The sequence below is a fragment of the Bacillus rossius genome, chromosome 18 (genome assembly GCF_032445375.1).
Source record: "Bacillus rossius redtenbacheri isolate Brsri chromosome 18, Brsri_v3, whole genome shotgun sequence".
In the NCBI taxonomy this organism is placed as follows: domain Eukaryota; kingdom Metazoa; phylum Arthropoda; class Insecta; order Phasmatodea; family Bacillidae; genus Bacillus; species Bacillus rossius.
The window spans coordinates 25,589,793-25,610,084 of record NC_086345.1 but is presented as its reverse complement, the minus strand read 5'-3'; the positions used below and the strand labels follow the sequence as shown (position 1 = coordinate 25,610,084).

At 39.2% G+C, this 20,292-nt stretch overlaps 2 protein-coding genes across 2 annotated transcripts in view; one reads left to right on the top strand and one right to left on the bottom strand.

The window, feature by feature from the left end:
- Positions 1-20,292, bottom strand: part of LOC134541246 (formin-J-like) — a 368,731-nt gene that overhangs the window by 86,575 nt on the left and 261,864 nt on the right. The window lies entirely within an intron of this gene.
- Positions 1,151-19,421, top strand: LOC134541244 (endoglucanase A-like). The gene is made up of 9 exons (XM_063384516.1): positions 1,151-1,257; positions 2,594-2,761; positions 5,374-5,469; positions 6,299-6,481; positions 7,367-7,544; positions 9,400-9,553; positions 10,454-10,618; positions 16,413-16,552; positions 17,812-19,421. Exons 1-9 carry the CDS (start codon positions 1,203-1,205, stop codon positions 18,023-18,025), a joined length of 1,353 nt encoding a protein of 450 aa, XP_063240586.1. The 5' UTR covers positions 1,151-1,202; the 3' UTR covers positions 18,026-19,421.

Below are 20,292 nucleotides of genomic sequence, written 5' to 3'. Positions count from 1 at the left end.
TACTACACATGAGAATGGTTATTTTTGCATCTATGAAATACGTTTTTTCGAGATAACACTGAGTATTTATTACGAAAATCGTGCATAATTTCATGTTTTAATTGATGTTTCATTAAAGCATAGTTTTTTAAACCACATAAATAATGATTGAATATTCAATTATTGGAATTTATTTTGTTTATTTATGCTTACTAATGTGCGCAGTTAATACTGGAAAGCTATTCAGCTAAAGGTTTACAAATAACTTTAACTTTTGGAGGTACTGGGACAACACAAAGCATAAACGCTCGGGTAAGAATCTGAACACTACCTCTCAGAGAAACTCTCCATATCACAGTTTGTGTTGTTTGATTACTGTTTTTATTTATTTTGAGGTGGGGAGGAATAAAGTTCTTTCAGAGTAAAAAAAAAGTTCGTATTAGTGCGCAATCACCTGCTGATGTGTGACGCCAGTAATTCACAATAGCCTACACAAAAAAATAATTTTAAAGAATAAATTGAGACCAATATTGCATTATTTGAGAGATGGGTATCACTCAACTTGCTATCCATGATGGTTATTCGATGTTAATTACACCCCCTACAATTGAACACAACAAAAGGCTTGATCTTCATCAAACTGTCGCCCACAGCTGCTATCCAAAATACATTTCCTGTCTTTATCTGCTTTTCCCATACAGGCCATACTTCGCCACCACGCAATTCGATATGAACCTGGCGGTTCTGACAGAAAACTCACTGTCATAAATAAGCTTACAAGTATAAAATACAAATTATTTTGGTGGGGGTCCATACTGACAAAAAACTATTTTATTTCCATTTATTGTTTGTCATGTTCAAGGAATGGGCATATGTTTCAAATTGCCAACGCCCCCTCATTAAGTGTATCCAACACCTCAAAATTATAGCCACTGAAAACCTGTTTGGTTGTTTGTGCTGAAAGCGGTAATTATTATTTTTTTTTTGTTTAAGTGCAGAGTTCACTTGCGATATATCCCACGTGGTCAGGCACAATTTGTACTCAGCCGCTTGAAAATAACCTTTAAGAGCTTGCTTCAAGTACCTTTGAGGTAAACAAAATACTCGTGAAAGGTCACCTTACTTGTGTACTCTACTATCTTATAAAAGACATCGCGACCTCCTGTGTGTCGTGATAGTTGGAAGCTGATTACAGCGGCAATTATCTGATTGTTTTTGTAACCATGCAGCAGTCCGGCTTGGGGGCAGCGCTCCTGTTCGCTGTCGTCACTTTAACTGGTATTTATTACAAATTCGTACATCACGTACATAAAACATAATTTATGACGTGCAAATTCAATATTAAATTATTTATCCATAGGTATAAATAGCATATCAGGGCATGAATAATATCTTCACATACATTCATACCTTGTAAGGAAAGGAGGATAACAACCGAAAAATGCCATCTTAGTTTAAACGGTTTTTTTTAGACCAAAACTAATCTCTAACTTATAATTCTCAAAATCTGGCATAATAAACATGTGCTACATAATTTTTTTGTTGAAATCCTGAAGTTTATGCTGAGTTCTTTGGTATTTAGTACTGAATTTTATTTTTGGAACGAAATTAGCACCTTGAAGACGGCTGCTGCAACATTTTTCCCGAAACATCGTTGACAAGTGACGCATCCAGCCCAGAACCTACCGAAAATGGTCACATAAACCCAGAAACCACTTTACAAAAAAAACGAATTTAGTAATATCGAACATGGTGTGTAATTTTAACAAAGTATTTGCCTTACTTACTTGTCCACGAAAGTGGCATAATGAGGGCTGTCCGAAATACGAGTGTAGTATATGGTTAGGCAAATAAATTAATCTGTTTACTTCTGGTGTACTATCAGGTCAATAAACTTTGCCACTGGGAAATATATATATATATATATATATATATATACACACACATATATATGTATATGTATATATATGTATATATATATATACATATACATATATATATATGTAAAATTCTACTATATATATATATATATATATATATATATATATATATATATTGTAGGTTATATCTAATTGAAGAATTTAGTAACCAAACAAGCTTTAAAAATGTTTTACTTTCTTATTTTACTGTACTTTTGAAATGTTTTGCTGGAGTAAAAAAAAATTTAATAAACAACATAAATGCAACTACCTGTTTTAGCTTGCTAATGCCGTTTATCGAGGCCAATAATAAGAAATATTCGCGGGTTCATTACGTGCTATGCTAAAATTCAAATAATTATACCTTAGTGCTACTTCTGCCATTGGTCCACTGTTAATCCGGAGGACTGAGGGCCAATTAGAGACCCTCACTCGTAGAAGTGTCGAATCACAGGCGGCCACCCAGTCGTCCGACGACTCACAAGTCAGCAGCCAAATGAAAAGTTGGCATTTGCCCGAGTGTGTAGAGGATATTGGAGTCCATCCTGGAGGTCGTTGAACCCGCGGATTTTTCCGGTCTCTACCAATAATCATACACGTCCGAGCTGCTGTAGCACTCCGCACGGGCGAGGTTGTTCATGCAGCGGGGAGCAAGTGCAATGGCTGTTCGCCTGAACCAAGTGTTGCCGTTTCAGCCGCCGGCAGCTACGACTACAAGGACGTCCTGCAGAAGTCTCTCTTGTTCTACGAGGCCCAGAGGTCGGGCAAGCTGCCCTCCGACCAGAAGGTCACGTGGCGACACGACTCCGCCCTCCACGACAAGGGAAACAATGGCGAGGACCTCACAGGAGGATACTACGACGGTGAGCATAACTTGTTCAAAAGTGCCCCTAAGTGTCACCTTAACGACATGAGAGCGTTAAGGGGGTGCCTCCCTCAGGTCAAGATTTTATATTTATATTAATCACTGATCGACTTTGAGACTTTTTCAATTGTTTAACTTTCACGAAATGAAAAAATACATACAGCGCATACTTTTTGCATGATTAGCTGCCAAAGTTACATTTATAACGTTTTTGGGGTCATACAAATAAGGAGAATTTAATTTATTGCAGAACTGAAACTTTTTTTAGGTTTAACTGCAATGCCATTGGCTACTTCAAGAAAAAGGTTTGAATTTCTTTTCACAAAATATTAATTAATTTTTTTTTTACCTGGCATTTCAAAATTCTCAAATTTTTTTACGAATTTTACAGCCAAGAACATGAAATGAGTTTTTGTGTTAGAAATGCAAACCATATCATGAAGTAGCCAGTGACATTGCAGTTAAACCTTAAAAAGTTTCAGTTCTGCAATAAATTAAATCCTCCTTATTTGTACGACCCAAAAACGCTAAAAATGTAACTTTGGCAGCTAATCATTCAAAAAGTATGCGCTGTATGTATTTTTTCATTTCGTGAAAGTTAAACAACTGAAAATGTCTCAAAGTTAATCACTGGTTAATATAAATATAAAATCATGACTTGAAATGGGAGTCAACCCCTTAACGCCTCACCGACATTGGCTATCCGAGGACATCAAAGATGTATGAAAGACGAAATGGCGAGATGGAAACAAGCAATTTTGGTTGGAAAATGCGAGCACACCGAAAAAAAAAAATTACTGTCTCACGGTATGTTTCCCGAACAGGAGGTGAGAGTTGAGTATTTTGACTACTCAAGCAGTCTCATGCACCTCAATTTTCAGGACTGAGAAAGGTTTTTTAAAAATTTCTGTGGACCACTCGTTGTCTATTATTATATATGTATATATTAATTTCAGTTTTGCATGTAGTTGGCAACGAGGTCAATGTGGTTGTTCGTGTTGCACGTGCAAATTTATTTCACCGAAGCATTCAAGAAGTGATTATATAGGCCCGAGAACCGAGCGAAGGCATATTGCATTCGCGAGAATCCAGGTTCAAATCCCTGGTCTAGTTTTCGTGATTTGGAATTTCTAATGTTTGCCGAAATCACTCCAGACTAGTCCTGGAGAATTCCTTGTCAATATTTGCATTGCATGTGCCCATATCTAATGATATTAGTAGGGGGAATGTATCATTTCTGAAACAAATCTTTAAAACTGGTTCAGAACTGATATGATCCCCCTACTGACCTCATTGTCTTCATGTAACACTAAAATGAATATATACAATAATAGACACAATGAAAGGTTCACAAAAGTGTTTAATCCTTTCTTAGTCCTTAAAATTAATTTGCATGATACTGCTTGAGTGGTCAAAATACTCACCTCTCACCCACATCGATATGGGTTTGAATCCCAGCTGGGAAACAATCATACCGTGAGAGTATGAATTTTCTTGAGGTGGTCCCATTTCTCCAACTAGAAGCATTCCATCGCTGTTTCTATCTCGCCATTTCATCTTTCATCCATCTTGAATGTCTTCGATCATCGAAAGTTGATGAGTCATTAACGCAACACTTGAGACACTTTTGAACCTTTTTTGACAAACTTAGTAATTGAATGATAAGTTATGTAGTGGCAAATGCAGATAAAGGGGTTTCCTTACATATGCTCATGTGTATTTATGTACACATTAATTTTTTTTTTGTATTTTACAGCTGAATGACTCATTATTATCTTTAATATAGACTATACATTAACAGACGAGCAACATAAAATCACTCAGGTTGATTATACAGTATAATTGTGAAATCCAGTTATAAACTCAGAATTATGATTTATTATTAAATTGAGGTGGTAAAACATAAAAAAAAACATATGTCTTACCTTGATTATTAAGGAAAGCATACGTCATTTAAAGTCGATATTTAAAATTAGTATCTTCTAAATGCGCAGGAAATCTTAGGAAACATGAAATTTAAGGGGGGAAAAGAATGTTCGTGGACTTGAGTGATGCAGTTAATATGATCATGAATGATTTTATTTTTTAATTTCTTTATTACATGGCATTGGTAGGGGCATGGATTTTTCGGGAAAAAAAATCTGAACGCCTATTAGATGCAACAAGGTATACCCGCACCAGCGGTTTCTTCCTTGTGATTGGCGGCCGTCTGTGAGAGAATCGTTGCCTTGTTTGACCGAGCCACTCAATACACTATTGCTTCCGCACTGGATCACTGTGATTGGTGCTGTAACAATCGACATGCACCTGAAAGAAACTCACCCAATCTCGAAACACAAGCGATGCTACAGTGTTTAAATTTTCAGCTAGTCTTGGAATCTTTACGCGAAATGTGCATGCCCCTAGGCATTGGGCTTTTTGTTATTTCCTGCGTTATTTTATAACTTGTCCGTTTTCATTTTTCCCTGTGGAAATCACAACTCGCGAGTTTCATCATGCACATCAGTCTCGAAGTGTGTATCTAACATAAGGACGAATTGTAATAAGAATTGGCCTGACTCGCAGGCCGTGATGTTGTGAGACAGCTGATGCGTGTGCTATGTTTTTCAGCCGGAGATTACGTCAAGTTCGGATTCCCCATGGCTTTCACCACAACTGTCTTGGCCTGGGGACTTCTGGACCACCATGCAGGCTATCAGAGCGCAAGTAAGTGCTTCGTGAACTCGTAGACTAATGTATGTTTGTTGGTGCGTTGTGTGTAAATACATTATGTCGCACTGGCTTCGCTTTTATGGCTAAAGATATTTAACAGGAAAAGGTTTCTTTAAAGAATCACTAAAAAAAAATATTCTAAGTGAATTACTGTCATGTCCCAGTTAAGTATACATACATTTACAAATTTCATATCAAGAACCAACTTGGACATTTCTATCATTTTTTCCCCCCACTAATCTCTGATGCGAGAAAACCGATATGCAAGATATTTGGAGAGTGGTGGGCATAAATTTAATGGCTGGGTGGGAACGATAAAACAAGCTCTTTTTTTAATGTTAAACTTTTTTGCTGAAGGGGCTACAACTTTTGAACTACGAAAATTTACTGAATCGTGCGTTATTGATTTCTGTAATTAACTTTATAAGAATCATTAATTATTATGTGATTGAAATTTAAAAAAATTATTAATAGAATTAAAAGGTTAACTTTATAAGTGTAATTTATTTTTTGTATGTGAACACTATGATTCGAAATGTCAAATAGATTTCTAGACTTGTGAGATAAACTTTATAAGTGTAATTTATATTCGATTGGAGTGTTTCTTTTTGTTCTTTCAGTTTATTTAGCTGGAGATAATGATTTAACATTTAATAAAAATAAAAAAAAATGGCAGAAGCAGATAAGGGGTAACATGACAAATTTTTTCGTGCGTGCCGCCGGCGTTCGTCGATTTATAAGACGTTATCACATAAAAAAACAAATACAGATTTTTTTTGGTGAAATAAGTCCTTCATCCTGTTTGATCGCTCTTTGTCGGCAGACTCGGTGCAGGAGTGCCTGAAGGCCATCAAATGGGCCACCGACTACTTCATCAAGTGCCACGTGAGCGAGTACGAGTACTACGGTCAAGTGGGGTCGGGCAACGTGGACCACGCCCACTGGGGGAGGCCCGAGGACATGACGGAGGCGCGCCCCGCCTACAAGATCACCGCCTCCAAGCCAGGCGAGTTCCGCCCCTAGCGGCGGCGGTTCTGTACCCTTGGGCCAATTTGAAACACTTTGGGACCGTGCCGACGATTTGAAGGTGTTGGCATCGTGTTGAACACTTCCCAGTTAAAATAGGAAGTCCAAAAATTAAAAAAAAATTATGGTTCGTGTACTTATGTATACTTACTCGGCATAGTAAAAAGAAATAATTTTTATTTCGCATGAAAATAATTTTTAGAAATAAAAAATAAAAATTCTGGAGTGATATTAAAAACCTTTAGTATATTATAAATTCAATCAAAATAAATTATTTTAATAATTATAAACGATATTAATGTAAACATCTGTATAAAAATAATTATTTATTTTAGTAAAATAATGCACGATTTTTAAATTAATAATGAAAATGAATAAATATGATGAATGTTTATTCTGGTATATTAATTGAATCGTGGTCCAAGACATCCTAATTTGGGACTTCCATGATTCCCCAAAAATCGCCCCAGGAAATATTCTAGTATGGCCTTTGGTCATTGTAAAATTCCTTTGTCGATTCAGTTTGGATCGTGGTCCAGGACATCCTTATTTGGGACTTTAATATTTCCCCAAAAATCGCTCCAGGCATATTCTAGGATGACCTTTGGTCATTGTAAATTTGGTTTGAATCATGGTCCAGGACATCCTAATTTGGGACTTCCATGATTCCCCAAAAATCGCTCCAGGCAAATTCTAGGATGACCTTCGGTCATTGTCAAATGCCTTTATCAATTTCCTTGTACGTCCATCTAGAATAGCCATGCAGTTGATGAGATGTAAGATAACAATTGAAGCATTAATTAGATTAATGTATGTGTTGGGTTGGTGGATGTGACTAGAGGGAGTGAACTGGTGGTGTACCCAGGCTCTGACCTAGCCGCCGAGACAGCGGCTGCCTTCGCCGCCGCGTCGCTCGTCTTCCGCTCCTCCAACTCAACGTACGCCAACGTCCTGCTGAAACACGCCCAGCAGATGTACGAGTTCGGCTACAAGTACCGTGGCCTCTTCTCAGACTCCATCACTGACTCCAAGTGCTGCTACACGTGAGTCACCAAATAATTCCGACCTTGCGGTCGGCGTTCCTCACATTCCCCTCCAACATATGCGCCCTATCAGGGTAGGGTGGGAGTGACATTCCAGTTCGTTTATACAATCCAGAGCAATAATAATTTAAACAGAACTGCTAGGGATCACTCCCTGTTGTTTGATCAGGAGGGTATTAGTAGAGACTGGAAAAATTCTCGAGTTCAATGACCTCCAGGATAGATTACACGATCCTCCGCCTACTTGTTCAGCAGTACCTTGTCGGGCAGCTTCTCGATCGTCTGTGGAACCAAACACTCGACAGGTCCTGTTGTCTCCAACCACGCTTCATGACACAGTTATTCCGAGGACATTCAACTGACGGAGACATCAAACTCTTTCCATTATGTAACATATGCGCCCTAATAGGGTAGGGTGGGAGAAACATTCCAGTTCTCTTTGATAAAAATTCCAGGATTTTTACTAAGACAGAACTGTGAGGGATCACTCCCTTTTGTTTGATCAGGAGGGTAATAGAACTTCGGCAATGACCAGCGGCTGGGGCCACCAACCCAGCATAGCCACCGTCTCAGCCCCGAACCTCGCTCAGCTGACCAGACAGTTGGCTGTGTCCTGAGCCCTGTAGACTTTATCAGCAACTGCTGGCGCCTTCCGTGAGTCACCAGTTGATAAATCCCCCCATCCCACCAAAAATTTTTTTCAATCCAACCATGCCCTTGTTGTCGCCATTCGAGTTGGAGTATGATCTAGTTTATACATGCTGGTTCGATCAAAGTTCGACCTCGTTTTCATGTTCACTAGTTTGTTTATGCCTGTTGACAGGAACAGGTGTCAGTTCCCGAAATTTCGCGTCTGTTTAGTCTTGGGAAGCATGCTGTGTTCATCTGAGCTGTCATTATTGTGTTGCCCAGAATGTCTGTTTAGTTTCATGCTAGGTTAGCTTGTGCATCGTTGTGTTGTATCATGATATGCATACAATTTTTCCCGCTCGACTGTGATCACTACATGGGCAACACATGTACAATGCCTTGTAAATTTTTTAAAATACTAGAATTCTTAAGATGGTAAATCTGTTTTTCTAACATTTATTGATCTTTTCATTTTCAACCGAATTAAATGCCGACTTTCATAAAATTGTGATGGTTATCACTAGGTGTTTTGACCAAATTAAGCATATTCATATCAAAATTCCCCTCCAGAACTTAGGCAGGAAGTAAGCAGCAGTTGTTCTACCGTTGTTCATGCATTTGTCCATCATAAATGATCATTTAACAGCTAAAAATTAAGTGGATATGTAGAATATAATAAAAATATATGCACTTACTTCAAAAGTGAGTCATCCATAAAAAATCAAAAATATTTCAATTGCTACATTATTATTGATCTTTTTAAAATGTAACCGAATTAAACTCACAGCTCTACATTAAAATCAGTGACACAATTTTACAACAAAAAAAAAATTATAAAATTTTATCTAATAACTTACAATTGGTGGAAGGCAAGTGTTCTAACAACTTTTTTTTTACAGATTATTTTAAAGATGAGTTGCACACTAGCAGTCTGACAGTCACAATTGAGCCAAGCATTTCTCCGCCCCCCCTGACCATAATGTTGTATTTGTTTTGTAACCCCGAGTATTTATGTAATTGTGATTGTTGTTGGAAAGCACCAAGAAGATGTTTAGGACGATTGCATCAGTGTCTTCTCTGGGATTGGAACCCAGAGAAGACCGAAACCCGGTGCGTTGGCTACTACGCTACGGAGGCCAGACGAACCACCCAAGCTCCGCGCCTCGTTGATAAGCAGTGAAGTTTTTGTAAATGTCAAGCTTGTTTTAAGAGTGATCATGTCTAGGTCGACCCACTACGAGGACGAGCTGGTGTGGGGGGCGGCCTGGCTCTACAGGGCCACCGGCGACAAGACCTACCTCACGTACGTGGACGTGCTCTGGGACAGCTTCAAGAACATGTACGGCTTCGACTGGGACCAGAAGTTCGGCGGCGCCACGGTGAGTCCTTGGTGGCGAACTGCCAAGAGCCTGCTTTGAGTGCCCGACGACGCGACGGGAACAGTTCTCATTTCCCGGAACGTTGTGCTGCGTTTTGTCCCGAGGGAACCTAGCCTGTTCGTCTGAGCTGTCGTTTTGTGGGGTCTCGGATATCTACCTAACTGTACATATTAAAGTGAAATAACCGAAATAAACTGAAATGATACAAACGGGAATGAAATACATCCACCTATACCGAAATGAATCGGAAAACTAATATTATTCGTCCCCACAAAAAAATAGAACCGAGAGAGATAGAGAACACAAGAATAATACAGAGGTGTGCGGATGCACTTTTTTCAGAAAATAGATATAGGTATCCTATACAATCAGCTGTGAGTGCCATGAATTTTATATTTTCTACCAGCGCGCTCGCTTTCCTCCTTGTTCAACCAGCAGCGTAGATAGCGCTGTTGAGACAGTTCTTACATTCCCCACATAGATAGCTCTAACTGTTATGAATTTCATATTTCGTTCATGTAATAATAAGTACATGTCAATCATAAGTAATATTGCAGCTGTTAAAACTCACGTCCAAAACAATTATGTACATCATGACTCTGAATTTCTCCGAGGATTTACTAGGACACTGAGTACATGAGCTGGACATAAATAGCAACAACATCGAGATAAATATCTGAAAGGGGAAAAAATGTGCTGATGGCTGTAATTATTTGGGAAAATGTTTTGATGGACGGCTAAAGTCTTGTAAATCGCTTGGCTAGTTGCATGACACTGAGGAACGAAGTTAAATTTTGGACGGATGGATGTCGGATTTGGGGGGGGGGGGGGGGAGTTTTGTCGGTTGTATCTCCGGCTTCAATTGCAAGGAGAAAACAAATTTCGGGTTTTGACTTGCAGGTGCTTCTGGCCAAGCTGACCGGCGAAACCAAGTACAAGACAGCAATCACCAACTACTGCGACTACGTGTACGAGAAGGGAACGAGGACCAGCAAAGGCTTGATCTTCATCTACGACTGGGGCCCACTGCGGTATGCCATCAACATCGCGTACGTCTGCTTGCAGGTGAGCTTCAGAGAGACCAGAACATTGATTAGTGAGCTTCAGAGGGACCAGAACTTTGGTTTGTGAGCTTCAGAGGGACCATAACTTGTGTTAGTGCACTAAGAATAAAACCAGTAGAATGAAAAAAAAATTCAAGTTAGCTTCAATTATCAATCTAAAGCAAAATAAAAATTAAATTTTGGTGTTCGGTGGTGTATTGAATTAATTTCGCTGTCATTTTAGTTTTATCACAATTCACCATATAATCTAGCCTCTACATATAAGTATGCATTAGATCACCTATTACATCTGACAGGTGACACTTACTTCCTCTCCTGCAGTTTACAAATTCCATCAATTAAACACAGAAATAAAACAAGAATGAGGATGCACAGTTGCCAACAAATACCATTACTACAAGAACGTGGGGCGACGGAAGACTACCATATCGGAAGACTACTTACCATAATGGCAGTATTCCGCCTGGCCTCTTCGAAAAAGGCGGAAAAGTACCATAACGGAAATCTGCCATAAGTCCGAAGGACGAGACGGATTTCTGCCATATTTTCTTACACCCTCCATGGAATGAGTACAGCAGCATTGTCCTCGAAATAGTGTACAGAATACTCGGTAGGTAGCGCTGTCAACCCTCTAGCTATTTCTCAGGTTAACTTTAAAGCGTACATATAGCGCTTCAGATGGTGATAGTTGCAATAACAAATCATATGCAGATCGCGGACGAGAAGAACGAAATGTTTCCAAAAATGTTATATAGGTAGCACTGTATTCATATTACGACGAATAAAAAAATATATATGTGGTACCTAGTATTCCATTCTGCCAAAATTTCTTTTACATTCTACGGAATGAGGAAAATGGCCTTACTCGTAAAATTGTATTGTAACTAGCTTCATAGAATTTACATTTTTGCACACTGGAATAATTGAAGTAATTGTAGATCATTATTTAATGAGTGAAAATCCAACGCAAATATTCAAGGATTTTCTTATGTAATGATTTCTGTGACAGAACACAAAAATCTCAGATGTTAAGGTTTTTAATGTCTATAAAAAATTATTTGAAGTCTACCAAATGTGTTTTTAAGAAGCTGAAATGAGAGGGAAATATTTTTGTGTAGTGTAGATTGTTGGCTCAGGGCAAGCAGCACAGGCGCTCTAGGGGAGACATGGGAAGCCTAAGGCTGGGTTCACAATTGAAAAAATAACAGTAACAGTAACAGTAGGTCGTGTGCATAGGATATGAACGCCATGTTTCCTAACCTAACGATTCACAATAGCAGAAAGTTGGTCGTGTGCATGGGAGCGAGGTCGTGCGCATAGGAGTGAAATGAATATACAGTGAACTCTCCATATAGCGATTCTCCCTATAACGATACTTTCTCTATAACGATTGATATTGACATTAACGTTTGGTCTACCATAAGAACAACATATTTTTTCTCTCTAAATAACGATATCGTTCACTCTCTATAACGATGTATTTACTTAGAACACTAATCAAAATACAGTAAAACATTACTATAAAACCAAATTTCCAGTCGTACCACTTGCCGAGCGATCGCCAGTTGGACTCAAGGTCAATGCCCGTAACCGGTTATTTCCAGTGTTTAGGCGAGGGGGTGGTCGAGTCCACTAGTCGGCGCGGGGGTGGGAGGTCAGTGGCGGGCGAGGGGGTGGTCGAGTCCACTAATCGGCACGGGGGTGGCAGTTCAGTGGTGGGGAAGTTGAGCGCGCGCCAAGCAGCTCAGTCAGTTTACTCAGTTAGCCACGTCACACCTGGCTGTTCATATCGGAGCTGTTTTTGTACACCTTACTGCACCGTGTAAGTTAATGAGTGTTTTATCAGTTTTATTCTAACCATTATGCTACCAAGAAAGCGGAAAGTGCTCACCGTGGATGAAAAATTGTCATTAGTTAAAGCAATTGAAAATGGTGAAAAACAAACTGATGTTGTGCGGCGAACGGGGCTTTCCCAATCGACTGTGGCTACCATTTGGAAGGATAGCCGCAAGTGGCTTGACGCAGATGTGCATGGGGATAAAAAGAAAATGCGAAAACCTCAGTATGAAGACTTAGATCGTGCTATTCTGCAGTGGTTTCAACAGCAACGCATAAATAACATACCGCTCTCTGGACCTTTGATAAAAATGAAAGCTGAGTTTTATGCAACAGAGCTTGGCATTCCTGATTTTAAGGCTTCTGAAGGTTGGCTGAGCAAGTGGAAGCAGCGCCACAACATTAATTATGGACAGATCAACGGGGAGGCTCGTGACGTCGATAGGAACACTACAGATGGCTGGCTAGAAAAGGTATGGCCTGATCTTAAGGCTCGTTATTCAGCCGAAAACATTTTTAATGCTGATGAGACGGGTCTATTTTACAAGTTGACACCAAACAAAACTTTAAAATTCAAATCAGAAAAGTGTATTGGAGGAAAGTTGTCAAAAGAAAGAATTACAGTTTTGGTAGCGGCCAATATGACAGGATCGGTAAAGAGAAAACTTTTGGTGATTGGCAAATCTAGAAACCCGCGTTGTTTAAAAAACATCAAGCGTCTGCCTGTCACCTACAAGTCAAACAAAAGTGCTTGGATGACGTCTCAAATTTTTGAAGAGGAGTTGAGAAAATGGGATTCTGAGTTGAAGGGGAACAAAATCTTGCTTTTGGTGGACAACTGCCCTGCACATCCAATGATTGAAAACCTCGAAAACATAGAACTCTGCTTCTTACCTGCCAACACCACAAGTGTCCTTCAGCCCATGGACCAAAGTGTTATCAAAAGTTTGAAAAGTCATTATAGGCGCAGGCTTTTAATGGGAGTCTAATGGGAATTTCAAACCTACGATCCTAGATGCCATACAAATGGTCAGTAGGGCATGGGCAGAGGTAACGGATAAGACCATAAGACATTCCTTCAAGCATGCAGGATGGCTGAAAGATCCCGAGCCAGCAGATGATGAAGATGACTTGCCTTTGGCCGTTTGGGTTCAGCAGCTGGAGCTTCCTACAACATTTTCAGAAGAGGAGCTTCTGGATTTTGAAAACATCGATGGGCAAGTGGCTACAGCAGCGGGTGTTACAGACGAAGACATCCTGAATTCTGTTCGTGTTGATGAAGATAGTGATCAGGAAAACATTGATCCAGAGGAGGAGCCTGAACCAGAACCGGTCCCAACTCCAAAAGAGGCATTGGAGGCTGCTAAAGTACTGAGAAGATTCTTTACTCACCAAGATGATCCTGTGGCTACGGAAGATGTCGGTCGTTTAGAAGATAAAGTGAGGTCATTGCTGTGGAAAACTAAAAAAAGGCAAACGACGCTAAAAGACTTCTTCCAATAAACTGTATGAACTGTATGTCTTGTTGTGTTATGTATGTATGTATTTTGACATTCTAAATACAGAGTACTACATATGTACTAATGATTGTATACACTGTATCATTGTATCATTTCATATACATACATATGTAATTTACTACTACATATGTACATATGTGTGTTTGTGGACAATGTAAATATAGTACTGTATATTGTATTTATACTGTTTAATATGGTGTTTTTTTCAGCACACTACTCCATCCAAGATTTAAAAATAGGTTTCTCTCTGTATAACAATCTTTCTCTATAACGATGAAAATCGCTGGTCCCTTGGATATCGTTATAGGGAGAGTCCACTGTATTTTATTTCGGTCGCGTACGCATGCCACAACAGCCAATGAGAGAAGAGCAGGGTGTTTTTTTTTGGCAGGACTAGAAATATGTTTATATTTATTAACCATATTGTGGTAAGAATATGTCGAGATAATAATAATATTATCGTTGTTTTGAAAGTTAATATGTTTATTTACTAACACTGCTAACAGATGTCGCATAGTTCTCGAAATTTCATTGGCTGAAATTAACAGTAAGAATTCAATTGTGAACCGATTTCGCAGTTCGCACAGGTCGTGTGCACAGGTCGTGTGCATGGCTTTCTATGCACTCGCTTAATTTTTTTAATTGTGAACCCAGCCTAAGATGTACATCAAGTTCTGTCCCTGCCCGAACACGCCCGAATATTCACCTTCGGCCAACCTCGGGTTTATTTATATATATTTATATTTCTCTGTTTATTTTAATGTAGCTATACTAACCTAACTAACCGTCCATAGTGTTTTAAAGTCTTTTAATGTATCTAACCTAACCAACCACATTTAATATTTGAATTCATTATTCCTGCGCAAAAATAAAACAAATCCCGAGGTTGGCCGAAGGTGAATATTCGGGCGTGTTCGGGCAGGAACAGAACTTGATGTACATCTTAGGCTTCTCGGGGAGACATAGGCTAGTACATTTCGAATGTTGATGGGCTTTGCACAGGCTTGCAGTCTTTCAAACATAACCTCTGCTGAAATTTAAGTATTTTTTTATATTATAAATAAAAAATATTACTATGCGTAGCATATTATCCTGCTTCATTAAAACTGTCAGATCTAATTGAAATTCAGTTTTTGTGCCTTGCAGCACCTATAAACGAATTATGACCTAAAATAACAACAAAAACACATTAACAGAAGATATACACTGATAAACATCAATGCGAAAAAACACGAAACAACACAACACACAGGTAGCAGATAGATAAAGATTGATAAAGTTCATGTTAACCAATTGGTTACTTCGGTTTTCAAAAAAAATCTTAAACCGAAACTAAAATGGTGTATACAAAATAAATATGTAGATTACAAAAGTTTTACCAATGAATATTTGTAGATTATTTAAAAGGAGTTTTTACACATTTTATAGTTACTAATGGTTTTAAAAGTGTCACTTATTCTGTAATTACAAGTTGGAATTCTTAATCCAAACTGAGTCATTGTGTCTGAACCAACAAAAATGGTAATAAAATGTTTATATGAAAAGTGAATCACTGATCGAACGTCTAATAAATAGAAAATGCAAATAGGTTATATAGGAATGTAGCATATTCAAAATAATTTAAGTTCCGGAAATTTTTCAATATTAATTTAAGAACTGTTTCTGCATACTTTCAATTCTTTTCTAATTAAAATCTTTTGATGCAGAGAAAGTTTTAAATTTAATAAGATCTAAAGATCTTCATGTGTTGCTAATAGTATTGTCTACATGTTGGTGAAAAAAAGCTTTGCATCCAATATAACTTGAAGGTCTTAAAAGAGGACACCACGTTTAATGTCATTACTTACTATGTGATAATTCTGATTAATTAAATTAGTTTTTTTTACTAATGGTTATACAATAAAAGCTATCGTAATTCAGAAACCTATGCTAACTTGAAAATCAGATCCGGACAGCTGATATATCTTGCTGAATAGTTTCAAAAACATATTTCCCAATTATATATTTTTTTCATCAGAACCTTTTCGTGGTTAATTTTGATTACTGTTGGAATATCATTAATTAAATATTAAAGAGTAGTTGAGATAAACTACTACTTTGCGGAACACCTAATACCATGAAACTGCATTTGCAAATTTGACTGCAAAGCATCTTTTTGTAAGATAATTAAAACATATATACCACGCATTTACAAAAAACTTTAAATAATATTTGAAAATTAAAAAAAGTATGCAATTTTTCATCAGTGTTTTCTTATGACGTTATCACGTAAAATTTATCGTCCACAAACCGACTTTACAGACAACCCACCCCTTTTTTTTTTTGGTGTCATTTGTGTTTTGGGAATCTCACCCATGACCAGGACTCCAGCCACGCTCATCGATCCCCTCGAACCAGAATTCTCGACTATGCCATCTAGCGTGTGTCACGACGTTGCAGGCGGCGGACCTGGGGATCAAGACGGCGAGCTACCGGGCAGAGGCCAAGAAGCAGATGGACTATGCTCTGGGGGATGCCGGCAGGAGCTACGTCATCGGCTTCGGCAACAACCCGCCCACTCACGCCCACCACAGAGCAGCGTGAGTGCCACCACAACAAAAAAAAAACCTTTGAACCCAAAAAATTGTAAAAACCAATACTGTCCCGTGTCCTTCAAATGGTTATTGCAATCGGGGAAGATATGATTCAAAACACTATTTTTTGGACATATGCCTTTTCTGGTTCATTCTATATGTCATAAAGAAATTCTGAAGATCGGAAAAGATGAACACACAAATACCATTACTTCCTGTGTTCTTCGAATGGTTATTGCAATCGGGGAGGATTGATTCAAAACATTATTCTGGTTCATGCTATATGTCATAAAGAAATCCTGAAGATCGGAAAAGATTAACACACAAATGCTCCGAAATCTCCAGAATATCTGTCGAATTTCATCACTGAGTTCGCCTGTGCATCACTGTATTGTCGCAGTATTGTCCAGATTATCTGTTTAGTATAATTGTGGGTTTCTCTGTTTATCACTGTGTTGTTTGTATTTACTGTTCTTGTTGCAACTGTCCCATCATTGTAAGCCTTCTGTGTTCATCTATGATGTGATTTTGTTCTAATTCCTTAACATAGTTCACCAAACCTAATTATAGTATTATTTCATTGCAGTGCTATAGATAAGAGGACGCTTTTGAATCATAACTAAAATGTACCTAATATTTCAATTCGGTCCTTCCATGTGTGTATGAGAGCAATCTCAACCAAACACAAAGAAGCTGTCAAAAAAAAAAGTGCGTGGAGTCCCTCCACGCGGAAGAAGTGAAACTTGTAATGTGAAAATGAAAATAGTAATATCAATTGATATTCACAAGAGACGTGCCTTGACATAACCTTATATCCGTCGCATTATCCGTGGGATTGTTTTCACTCATTTTTTACAATTATTGTTATCCACTAAATTTGAAAATAAAAAATACTACCCTATTAAATTATATGTGTATCAAATCAAACTAAAAACAAAACAAGTAAATGAAATAATGAATATTATAAATTAAAACAGAACGATAAAATAGAACAACAAGTACGTATTTCAGCTAATTTCACGACTCTCACACTGTTTACTTCACTGCATAGCAAGAATACCATGCGCATACTGGCCTGTAACAGGTATACTACGCGCATGCATTCGAGTGCCACACATTCACTCTCGCTCTGTATCTTTCTATTCCCCCTCCCCAGGAGCGTTGAACGTTTAACGCAACCTTGCTGGAAGTCGCATTAGAAGTTTCACTTTCAAAAATGTCCACCTGACGATGGGTGATGTTGTGTCCGTGGCGTGACGGGACAGGTCGTGCCCGGACAAGCCCGCCACGTGCGACTGGACCACGTACCACGGCAGCCAGCCCAACGCGCACGTGCTGTACGGCGGGCTGGTGGGCGGGCCCAACAAGACGGACCAGTTCACGGACGTGCGCACGGACTGGCGGCACACCGAGGTGGGCTGCGACTACAACGCCTGCTTCCAGTCCATGCTGGCCCACTTCGTGCAGCTGGGGTACTGAGTGCGGGCTCCGATCACGAGGAGTCCGGCGGCGCTCTCGTGTCTGCAGGCTCCACCTTCCGTACGGGGGCCAGAACTCATCTTTCAAACCAACCAAAGCACTAGACTCTGCCTTCCGTACGGGGCCCAAAACTCATCTTTCAAACCAACCAAAGCAGGGACGTGACTGGACCACCTTCCGCACGGGGGCCAGAACTCATCTTTCAAACCAACCAAAGCACTAGACTCTGCCTTCCGTACGGGGCCCAAAACTCATCTTTCAAACCAACCAAAGCAGGGACGTGACTGGACCACCTTCCGTACGGGGGCCAGAACTCATCTTTCAAACCAACCAAAGCACTAGACTCTGCCTTCCGTACGGGGCCCAAAACTCATCTTTCAAACCAACCAAAGCAGGGACGTGACTGGACCACCTTCCGCACGGGGGCCAGAACTCATCTTTCAAACCAACCAAAGAACTAGACTCTGCCTTCCGTACGGGGCCCAAAACTCATCTTTCAAACCAACCAAAGCAGGGACGTGACTGGACCACCTTCCGCACGGGGGCCAGAACTCATCTTTCAAACCAACCAAAGCACTAGACTCTGCCTTCCGTACGGGGCCCAAAACTCATCTTTCAAACCAACCAAAGCAGGGACGTGACTGGACCACCTTCCGCACGGGGGCCAGAACTCATCTTTCAAACCAACCAAAGCACTAGACTCTGCCTTCCGTACGGGGCCCAAAACTCATCTTTCAAACCAACCAAACAGGGGACGTGACCAGGTCACCTTCCGTATGGGGACCAAAACTCATCTTTCAAACCAACCAAAGAAGGGACGTGACTGGACTCTGCCTTCCGTACGGGGGCCAAAACTCATCTTTCAAACCAACCAAACCAACACCTTACCAGATAGCACCTCATGTTGCTACCACATTAATTCCACTACTACAAATTTTTTTTTATTCCACTTGGATGGTATTTGCATTCATTTAATATTTTTTTATAAATCACAAGTTGGATAGTTAGCAAAAAATTCTAGTTTTTTTTTAATATTTGACTAGTATATATATATATATATATATATATATGTATATTTCAATACACATAATTCAGTTTATCTGCCCTCCAACTTTTTTTTTTCTGCGTTCTATCACTACGATATTCAAGTGGATGCTATCTATAGTAAAAATAACTCTGTTAGTTCATTACATCCCTCTCAAAAGACACTCGGGTCATAATCCCTGTATGCCCCCCCCCCTTTTTTTTCCTACAGTTAAGTCCCTGTGTATCTGAAATATTGGGTTCATGTTCCTACATCCCCGTCATAGCCACTTTTCCCGACATTCCTATAACAACCAGCAAACTGTGTCTTTGTGTGTCTTACCAATCAATAAAATACATTTATTAATCTGTACCTTGCTTTTTTTTAATTTAAAACATTCGTCATGCCAGGTCGCGCTGACAATGAATGTCTATACAAATCCTAAAAAATTCACAAGGCCCCATTACCTGTGCGGCAAAACCAACTTCGATGCTTGAATTAATGTGATTTGACAGAATAGAGTCAACCGATGGAGTAATAAAACAGAAGTTAAACCTAATATTGGGCATTATCCTGAACATTATGTCAAGGCCCACTGGATTCTTTGGTTTTTATTAATGTAGTCAGGTCGACTGGTGTGTTACCATGGTAACTAGCCCACAAGGCTTCTAACGGTCAACAAATCGAAGCGTTAGTGACAGCAACTGCTGCAAATCATGCGAGGATCTAAGGGAAGCCTTTTTTTTCACAGACGAGAGAGCCAAAACCCGAGGTTCCCCGAAGTTTATGTTTTTTTCCCCCGTATCTTTAATGTAGCTATCCTAACCAAATCAACCGTCCACAATGTTTTAAAGTATTTATAATGTAGCTAACCTAACCTAATTGACTATTAGTATCCTTTTATCAACACCGCCATATTTATTTACAATGAACCAAAAAAAACCGAAGATGCACGATCGGGGGTTTGGCTCTCTCGTCTGTGAGTTTGGAGACGCCCTAGTTGGGCGCGACTCTAATGACGAAAAACTTTTATCACTCGCCGTCTTTGCAATTAGGGCGTTATAATTACGACGATTAAAACTGAAGCTTCGTTGTCGATCTAATGGATTGCAAATGAAAATGTTAAATTTTGGCAGAAACTCGAGCAACGAAAAATGTTGGTAATATTACTGAATGTATTCATACGAATATAAGTATTATAATAATCGTAAAATGAGCCTTAGAATCACTGGCGATCAATGAA